Source organism: Sinocyclocheilus anshuiensis, unplaced genomic scaffold (assembly GCF_001515605.1).
Source record: "Sinocyclocheilus anshuiensis isolate Anshui unplaced genomic scaffold, SAMN03320099.WGS_v1.1 scaffold1024, whole genome shotgun sequence".
NCBI lineage: Eukaryota > Metazoa > Chordata > Actinopteri > Cypriniformes > Cyprinidae > Sinocyclocheilus > Sinocyclocheilus anshuiensis.
In genome coordinates this window covers 1,302,277-1,312,747 of record NW_015552843.1, presented here as the reverse complement: position 1 = coordinate 1,312,747, position 10,471 = coordinate 1,302,277, and the positions used below count along the sequence as shown (strand labels likewise).

Below are 10,471 nucleotides of genomic sequence, written 5' to 3'. Positions count from 1 at the left end.
CCTTTTTTTAACAACCAAAAAGTTTTGTTGTCTGTTGCGGAAGAACAGACGTTCCTCTCGTTGATAGCAGATGAGCGGATCCAGCGAGAGCTTGATGGGGCGACGTGGAATGAAAAAGTTTTTCAGGAGTCAGTAGAGGCAGCGCAACTATAACCACATGTGAATAATCCCGCCCACTTTAAAGAGGTACTAAACTGCAGTGGAAAGCAATTAATCGCAACATGAAAATTTGATACCGGCATATCCCTAGTGGAAACGCAAACCGAGCAGAGCCATGCCGTGCCGTACTGAGCCGTGCCGAGCCGAGTCGTACCACGCAGTGGAAAAGTGCCATTAAATGCTCTGTAAGGCCTGGTTTACACCTGGTATTTAGATGCATTTTCGTTGATCTGATCACAAGAGAACAACACTAAATATAGGTGTAAACACGGTCTAAAACATACTTGTCCAATTTCAACCACTTCCAGAGGTAGTTAAAGATTGCTTTCATAAAGTAGACGCTCATGTGGTCAAATGCGTTCAAGCAACCACAAAATACCACCGTCTTGCCGCCCACTTCCCTAACATGTAACTGTAATGGGACAGGTTTTGAGAAAGCACAACAAAACAGTCGATTCAAACTATGCTTGCTACATTGTGCCAAAACACACAGATTAGGATTCAAATTGCAGTTACCTTATGCCGGTTTCACACTACATGATTTTAACCCCCCCGGTTTTCACTCGCAGACAGTTTTGTGGAAATTGCAGATTAATGCACAAAATCTGAGGCAAATTGATGCTTGTTCACAAGTGACAACTGCATAGTGTGCATTATCACAATTTGAGAAAAGCACTGTTGGCAACTGTCTGCAATTCTTCCTACTACTTCCTACTGAAAAGCTGTGTAATGCGAACCCCTAGTCGCCGATCTGTCATATAGCGTGTGCAGACAACAGCAAATAGATGGTTCCCCAGATAGTCATGCAGTGTGAGAAGAGTAGCAATCCAACAACTTTGAAAATCGTGCAGTGTGTGCCCAGCTTAAGGTGACCATATGTCCCAGACATGTTCTAAATTGCCTAGATGTTTTCCTATTTACATTCTCTCTACAGTTCTCATACATTACATGCAGGGATTGAAATTAACTTTTTCACTCACCAGCCAATAGAAATAGCGCAAAAACAGCCAATATGGTGTCTAAAACGTAAGTCTCTAGATATTAACTTATTGTTTATTGAACTGTTGTATAAAATAAATATCACATTTGTAACCATGCTGATTTTTTAAGAAAAACGGCACTCTTCGTGTGATATTGATTAACTATATGAACTGATATAAATATATACATTTTCTGCCTCCTTATCTTGAAGTATGTGATCATTGTTAATGCATATTAATAGACTGAATCATGCAGCGAAAGAGCGCACCATAAAAGCGCATGCGCACTAAATCCTGTGTTGGTCTAACCAGACTTCATCTCGTCGCTTATGCGTGCCTCTGTAGGTGTTTTGTTTAGCTTTTGCAATATACTCGATAATGTCATGATGTCTCACGAGTTCAGTATTTGCGCTAAACCTGCGCAGATTTGACCTGCATGAACTTCCCCAAGAAATAAATGAGTGAACATAACTTACGAAAAGTAACCCGCCAAATTGGCTAGTGATTTGACAGCGTTACCCGCCACAGCTGATTTTTACCCGCATTTGGCGGGTTGGCGGGTGTTAATTTCAAACCCTGATTACATGTATGTGTATTTGCATTGTTTTGACTGTTCTCTGTAAATCCCACCTTCTTGCATGCCACAATTGATCAATTATTTATTCAAAGTCTAAACGCTATTGGTCAAACTACTTTTCAATAATTACCTTCAGCAAGTATGAAAACAACAGGAAAACAAAGCCAAAACCCAGACATTTTAGGCAATTTAGAAATCCAAGCCAGGATATGTCCAGTAAAAAGAAGACAAATGGTCACCCTATGTTACCATTCATATTCTTTCCTTTGCATGTAAGCAGCGTAATGGGTTTTGTATTCATATTTGTGTGCTGCATTCAGGCCTCTTGCAAAAGTGATGTAAAGTGTGGCAAAACAAGAAGGGACCATCTAGACGAAATCCAAGCGGGAAACACATTTAAAACAAATCTTAATACCAGGTGTGATCTGGGCCCGTATTTATCAAGCCTCTAAGAATTACTCTCAAGAACACTACTAAGAATTGACTTAAGTGTAAAAAAATTCTTGGCTCAAAGCTGCGCTTAAAAGTTCGTTATCAAGCATCTCATTGGTAATTTAAGCGAAGTGTAGGACTAAATCTTAAGTGTCAGTCTTAGAGATGATTTACGACACTTTGCTGTGCCACAAACGGGACTTTGGATGACGAAATACGCATGGACCAATCACTGAATAGATTTCCTTATTTAAGAATATTCTCAGATAAATTCACATTGAATGATTAAATTCCTAATAGGAGTTTACATTCAACACATTTGACAATAACAAATTTTCAAGAGAATATATTATGGCAAGGAAACGAAGCATCATCACAACCTTAGATTTAGGGTTGTGCCGGTAGACGAGAGTATCGTGTATCGACGATAGTCAGAGATAACGCCTGTTGCTGATGCCTTTGACGACAGCAAGACGATTATTATTATTATTATCCGTCAAAAATATAGGCGCCTATCTTTTCCAGCACGGAGAGTCGCTTCAGAAACTGGTGAGTAGCCGTGATCAGCTCCGGTGGCTGTGTCGGAGCCGTAACGCGCCGCAGACGTGTGCAGTGTAAATAAGGGGTAAGAGATTTAGGCCCAATCCCAATTCTATTTTATACCCCTTCCCCTTGTCCCTTGAAACAGAGTGTCGCGCAGCTCACACATCCAGGAGCAAAGAAACTTGTCAATGCTGCCCCACAACTTTTATTAATAACAGTTTAAATACTGAATCGCTACATTATATTTTCCAGCAATGAGAGGATAAAATCGCTGTTTTTGAAGTAAACTCTAAAGAGAGAAAAGCACAGACGCGCATACACGCAACTTTCATCTCTCTCTCCGTCTCTCGCTCTCGAATTGGCAATATTTGAGGAAAGGGTTTAGCGATTTCTAATTATTGGGGGTACTAGCCCTCCTCAATGTCTATGGTGGTTATCGCCCTGATCAGACATGAAAATATGTTGTGGCACTATCGTGCAGTCTGTAATGATATGACGTTAGCAAACTTTAGCGATTTTTTGCAAACATTTCTTTGAGTAACATGACCGTAAATATGAACTCATGATTGAATGTAACATAAAACAAATTATTACTTTTCGTTAAAATCTTTATTAATGCCCAAAATGCTTACATTTATGTGTCTTTTTGTGCGCTCGGGCAGCCATGTTGCCCCTGAAGCCGGTTTACGCTGAGATAATTCATACCCATTCGTTTGAAGTGTGGTCCCGAAAAATCTTCGTTTGAAGGGCTGTCTGGCCCTTCCCCTTACCCCTACCCCTCCGACCAAAAGAGAATCAAGACACCCCTACCCCTAAGGGGAAGGGCTAAGGGGTAGAATTGGGATTGGGCCTTATTCATCATACAGTGTAGGTAGCTTCACTGATTAAAACGGGAGTGTTTTTAAAGAGCATATAATACTCGCGCTAGACTGAAGTCAGTTATGATGTTCTTTGGTAATGTAAATATTCTTTGCTCGTTTTCTGTTTGAATAACTGAGGAAATGTAACTGTTTTATTAACTGCTCGTCATCAAATATTTCAAGAACATTCTTCCTCTCCTGAAAGATTCGCGAACGTCTCTGTCTCCTCAGCGCCATCACAAGCCCCTGCTGGCAACTCCTAACCACTTGAGAGACCTCTTGAGCTGTCTTAAATAACTGGGAGAGTAAGAGTGATTCTTGGCTTTAAGAAATTTGATAACTTGCTTTTATACTTAAGTTTGAAAGTAGGTGTAAATTTAATGAATTCTCAGCACTTAAGACTAAAATGACACTTTGAGAAGCTTGATAAATACGGGCCCAGGGCTTTAGACATCTCCCTCCCTCCCAGCATGTCCATATAAGGTCAGATGTTTACCTGAAGGTGAAAGTAGAGGTATCGATTGGTGTCGAGGAGCTCTGGGTGCAGGCTGTTAATGAGAGCAATGGCTTCCTGGATCTGACCTTTCAAAACCATTTCCCTGATCTTTATCCTCTCATCCAGAGAGTCTAGATCCACATTCGGCTCAATCCCAGATTCCATACGAAACTTCTCTGCAGCCTCTTTAAATCCCTCTGTGGAATACAATCATGATCAGAGGGGAAGTTTTATTCATTTTAATTTACAAATATCTGTGCATTTTACCTGAATAAAGCACTATACTATACTATAAAATAATACTGACATACCTGTTACTAGATAGTTCATGATGAGCCTGTTCATATCTGCCCTCTGAATGTGCACATTATTCAGTTTATCCATCCATTCCTCCTTTGTAATATCCTCAGGCTTTTCTGAATAACTCATGATGGATATACTGTGGTAAACACGACATGTAAAAATAAAAAACATTTTGCACACATCAAATATAAAAATGCATGTGAACTCGCTTTTAAATGCTATTATCAGAGAAGTAGATTGATTCACTTGTAGTGAACAATGTTTCTAGCTGTCCATGTTATCAAAAAAGAAGCCTATTTTCGCTTTTAAGTAGTCTAAGGTTCTGATGTAGGCGTTTGAAGGTAAATGAACGAATTGCACTGTGCACGTTCATATTTTCGCGGTGTTTCTGCTCATAGACTTTCAGCCAGCGGCTCACTGGCCAGTAAACAGAATACGCGACGAACGAATTTGGAAGGGTGACACTGATGCACTTGACAGGTTTAAAATTAGTAAACCATCGCTATTAAGGTATAAAATTTCGCATGAATTAGTTTTGCTTTTATCGAGGCATGAAAACAAACAAGCCCCGAGTGAACCACGGCAGCGCACGAGACTTGCAGACGGGCTTGTTCAGCTATTTTCTAACAATAACATTTGCAAATGACCACGCATGAAAACAAAGTAATAGCCAGTTATATTAAATTTAACTGTTGTTTATTCGTGTTATTTGTTTTTTTGTTTTTTGTCCCCCGCAAAATATGAAGAATGATGATAAAATACTTACTGTTTACGGTTATAAATAGCGGTGGGCCTCAGCGAAGATCACGCGATAACAGAGGAGAGCGCTTAACGAGACTTGAGGGGAAGTAAGTGATTGGTCAGAATAATGACGTCACGGTTGCTGTGGCAAAGCTGCTAAGGTTGCCAGATCAGGTGCACAGTGAACATAGAATGATCATTCAGATTTATTTTATTTACGGAACATTAATATCTGGAACAAGTATTTACTTATTTATTTTATTCGAATTTATTTGCTTGGAAACTATTTAAGAAAAAAATGTAAATACTAATTGTTTGAAACTGCAGATCGCGATTATAGCCTATTCGAAAACTGTCAGCTTTTGTTTACTGTTAAGTGTTTTCCTTACAGTCGGTGAAATGAAAATGTATTCTATTTTTTAAATGTATTATAGATCTTATTATGACTAATTAACCAGTGCATCTTTCTTTCTTTCTTTCTTTAAATTGACCTAATGACTAATCGAAATGTCATAACTGGACCTTAGCAATAATGACCTATAATATCTTTTTAGTATTGACTTTAACTTCTCCAGCAATTTCAAGGTTTTGTTCATGCAGAGATACAATATAACAATAACCTTTGATGGTTTACCTTGTTATTCTAAAACCTTCCCAAAACAAGCTCGAATTTGCCTGATCCTCTTATCTAACACAATGCTGTTATTGCAAAACGGGCATCAAAATATGGGCGAGAAAGATAATTGATTATGTCTGAGAGATTAGATGAGACTATCACCTTTATTATATGGACCAGATGAGAAATCCCCCTGGTGGAGGGGGAGAAGGAGGGGGAGATTTTTGTTGCAACATGTCTAGATAATACAGTACAATACAATACATCTATTGTTTACTTTCACTCCTCATAACATTGAAACGACAACAGCCAGTAAGTTGTGCTGATGATGACCAGAGGAGCCAATTAAAATGTATGTTTGTTTTTTTTGTTCTTTGAGGTTGAACCACACCATATGTTATTTCTCAGACAAAACAGGTGATGCAATAAAACTTTTGTCTGTGACATATTTGTATTGTGTGTGATTTTATTTCGTATTTATTTATTTTGTTAATAAAATCAATTGTATCAAAGGCTGACATTCTGTAAACAGCAGGCTAACAGTAATTTTGAGGGTATGAATATGTATTTTTTTAAACCCTCCAATTCATAAAAAAAAACATAAAGGTGCTCGAGTGTTTCTTTGTGCCCCATTAAAGAGGTTATAAAGATAAAAATCTTGGGGTGGTTGCATAAAAGGTTTAGACTAATATTTTTCTTTAAGACTGGTCATAACATTTCAAGTCGTTTACATAAAAATGTATATTGGTCTAATTTGGATCTAAAATATTAAAGACTCATTACCCCTTGACAATAACTGCTAGTCAGACTCTTAAAGGGGTCATATGATGTTGCTAAAAAAACATTATTTTGTGTATTTGGTGTAATGAAATGTGTTTATGCAGTTTAAGGTTAAAAAAACATTATTTTCCACATACTGTACATTATTGTTTCTCCTCTATGCCCCGCCTTTCTGAAACGCGTCAATTTTTACAAAGCTCATCGGTCTGAAAAGCGAGGTGTGCTGTGATTGGCCAGCTATCCAATGCGTTGTGATTGGCCGAATACCTCAAGCGTGTGACGGGAATGTTACGCCCCTACCATATTGTGATACCGTGTCCCGGCCGGAGTGACGAGACAAAAACATTAAAACCCATTATAAACGAGGCATTTGTTGCATCCAGTGGGGACATAATTACGGATTATAATGACTTATACTGTCTTTTTACGCGTTGCATTGCATCGCGCCGCGTAAACATATAACCATGTCTGCATTTGTGATCGGAGAAATGACAAACAACAAGCGCTACTCTACACTGCTCAAAACTTGCATTTGAATCGTAAGTGGCAAATCCTTTAAATATGAAAACTTACAGTCTGTGAGTCAGAACAGCCGGCATTGTAGTCTACTCTCCTAGGATCAGGAAACAGTCCTCCATAAAAAACGCTGCACACATCTGAGTATTTGGGTTGAACTGTTCTGGAACAGTGTTGTAAATACAATTTAACCACTGATTTCTAGTTGTGTCCTCTTTTTGAAGGCCAAACAAAGTAGTTTCACTTTCACAACGAGACACACAGCTCACGACATGGCAGCGGCAGCAACAACAATACTACAGCGAGAATAAAAGTTACGCCTTCTTTCTTTGCGTGAACATTTGGGTGGCGTTATGCAAATCTTCCCACATCTTGACGTAGACATGTGGGGGCGTGTATGAACGAGCCGTTTTAGGTAGGCGTGGTTGACTCTTAACTTTTATAAAGAATATCTCTTTGGATTTGAGACTTTAGTCTTTGCAACTTTACAGATCTTCTTTATGCACCAAGAGCTTGTAACACTCCAAAGAGAAAGGAAAAATTTAAATCGCATCATATGACCCCTTTAAAACAGTCTTACCATAGTGGCTAAGTTCATGCAACTGGACCCACATTTAAAATGTTTTCATTATCTTCATAGTGTACAGTACAAGTTTCCTTGGTTATTTTTTATATATGTGTATTTTCTGGGGGGTTTTTTTTAAACACCATGCTTTCAAAGAACTATAAAGTCTTTTGTGGAACATGGTTTTCTTATGATGCTTTAAAATCCATACTCTATTTTTGCATTTTTCAAAATACATCCTGTTTTTAATGATGAGCTGCTTAAGCTAAATCTTGTTTAAGCTAGTTACCTTACATTCTGACCATGTTTTTGCATGTTAAATACATAAAATGAATAAACAGGCCTACTTTTCAAAAACAAAACTCTTTAGGCTACTTTTCCTTTCTTTTGAAAACTCAAGACAAACTTGTCTTGACAGCAATGTCTATTTTTTATTTTGATTACAATTCCACAATAGCTAAAACATAAGTGACAGAAAATGTGAATATGAGGCTTCAGATTTCACATTCTTCAGACAAACGAATCCCTTTTCACAGTTTATTTATACAGTGTTCATGTTACACTATTTACATAAAGAACTTGCGTGTGTGGGGGAGGCAATTTAAGTACATTTTAGTGTGTAATTATAGGTCACATTGTTCATAACTGCATATTAAAAAATAAATAACACGCTAAAGACTCAGTCTGACAATATATGTGGTGTCATAATATTCCGTGTCACGTTCTGCTCAACTATCCTCCGCATCTCCTTCAAGGCCCGAGCTTGCATCAGAATGTGGTTTTTGGCCAGGAGCAGCGTCGCTATCTTGGAGAGTTTTTTCACGGTTTGATTCGGTGTGTACGGTATGACCGCTCGCAGGTCATCAAGCGCGTCGTTAAGATCGTGCATGCGTCTCCGTTCACGAGCATTGATAAGCAGCCGCAGCGCTCTGGGTTTCTTGACTGTTCCGCTGCTGGGCACCGAGTCTCCGTGAAATCCATTTTCCAGAAACTGAAAACCTTTTCTGTCCATCTCCGATGCTGTCTCTTCGATTATGCGATGGCCCGTGGTTAATTCATCGGAGGGGTGCGTGGGAACTCCTTCACCGAGGCTCTGACCGTAGCTGCTCATGGAGATGTGGAAGCGCAGTTCACAGTCTTGGTCACCAACCGGCAGTGGATTCATTCTCCTGATATTCATTCTGTCAGCAAATATGACTGTATTATTTGTCCACGTCCCTTGTCGTTAGAGTGTGCTGCAGTAAAGGCCTATTTGACCTGTCGAAACTTTTGAAGGATTAACAGTCTGTCCAATCAAATCTGCGTCCCGTCACACAAACAACAAACAGGTGCTGTTTTTATCTATTAGGAAGCGTATTGTTTTACAGTCATAATAACAATGATATTAAAAATATGTTTACTTGATGTAAGATGGCATTTTGCTTTTATAAACATTTAGTCGACATCCAAAACTGTTCATAATTTTCAATCTGTATATTTTGGGGATAAATGTCAAATGTCAGTAAAGAATTGTAGACTAAATAAAAGCAAAAAATGAAAGCTATAATAAATAGGCTATTTCATTATTTTAAGCAATTACATAATAGGCTTATTTTTTATTGTAATTTCTATCATTTGTATGCCAACTGGTCAAATATCTGTTCCAGAGAATTTGATATTGATATTTGATATATAATTTTATATTGGTGATATTCTGTCATATAAACTGAATTTGTGAGGAATGGAAAAGACTGTCTTTGCTTTTGGAAACTGGGTCATCACGCCAAATTACTACTGGGTGTTAATCTACCCTGTGTATGCATGCAAGAGAGTGGAGACATTTTCAAAAATCTCGCTCAAAAAGTCGGAAGGAAACTGGGCTGCACACAAACACTGTTTTTGAATGACAGTAGGCCTATGGTAATAGTAAATGCTAAACAATTAATGTAACACATTATTTATTTTAGGGAAACAGTTGGCCCCCATTGTGTAAACAGATTTTATGTCAGTCAAAAATTATATAATAAATGACAATATTCCTCCCACACCCGAGAAATGCCCCAAACAAGTCTGATTAATTAGTCATCATTTACTAATGCAAATGAGCATGATTAAAATTAGACTTGCAGCAGTGGAGAAATCCTGGAGGGGGTTGATGGAAGGCAATCCAGTATTTTATGATAAGGGGAAACACATCTGTTCAATAAGTGAGAGTTGATGGCCTAATTTGTTTATTCTAATCATTCAAATGCAAACATGATTCTATTAGCCATAACCATGTAAAATAATGATAGACTCAGAGAAATTATATGAAATAAAAAAAACAAAAAAAACATTTTGGATTATTGGCAGTGCTGGGTGAGCCCGGTCTCATGAAAATGCGTATAAATAGTAGGCCAAATACAAACAGAAAATCGTGGTATTGATACGCACCCACCAATTCACTATCTCAACAAATTAGAATATGGTGACATGCCAATCAGCTAATCAACTCAAAACACCTGCAAAGGTTTCCTGAGCCTTCAAAATGGTCTCTCAGTTTGGTTCACTAGGCTACACAATCATGGGGAAGATTGGGGGGGGTGGGGGTGGCACGTGACAAAGAGAACACACTCTATGATGGCGGATCCAAAAGAGTTACTTTTAATAAAACTTTAATTTCTTCGTTTAATAGCCTATAGGTGAGTGTCTTTATTGTTGCTGGGTTTCCATTAAAAATAAAGAAATTAAATAAAAAATAACAATGAACCACAAACTGCATTCGTTTTAGATAAGGGAAAATACCTTATTTATTTGGGTTACAACGCAAGGCTAGATCTTATTAATTTTGTTAATAAAAGTTAGATGTTTAATATATGCGAATTTGCCATTGTACTATTTTATGGCTGATGTGTTTTAATTAATAAGATAATAAACCACAAATT

The 10,471-nt window shown here is 38.0% G+C and overlaps 2 protein-coding genes across 2 annotated transcripts in view; both read right to left on the bottom strand.

Annotated features, from left to right (window-relative positions):
* The window catches only part of gid8a (GID complex subunit 8 homolog a (S. cerevisiae)), an 8,467-nt gene extending 3,274 nt beyond the window's left edge, over positions 1–5,193 (bottom strand). Inside the window, exons 1-3 of the mRNA XM_016459920.1 lie at positions 5,117–5,193; positions 4,359–4,486; positions 4,048–4,244 (exon numbers count right to left, since the gene is read on the bottom strand). Of these exons, the coding sequence (XP_016315406.1) occupies positions 4,048–4,244; positions 4,359–4,476 (315 nt within the window). The 5' untranslated portion in view covers positions 4,477–4,486; positions 5,117–5,193. The remainder of the gene's footprint in view (positions 1–4,047; positions 4,245–4,358; positions 4,487–5,116) is intronic.
* A 2,999-nt stretch (positions 5,194–8,192) lies between these two features.
* LOC107667991 (uncharacterized) overlaps positions 8,193–10,471 on the bottom strand; it is a 6,478-nt gene continuing 4,199 nt past the window's right edge. The window contains exon 2 of the mRNA XM_016459723.1: positions 8,193–8,786. Coding sequence (XP_016315209.1) covers positions 8,248–8,786 — 539 coding nt within the window. The 3' untranslated portion in view covers positions 8,193–8,247. The remainder of the gene's footprint in view (positions 8,787–10,471) is intronic.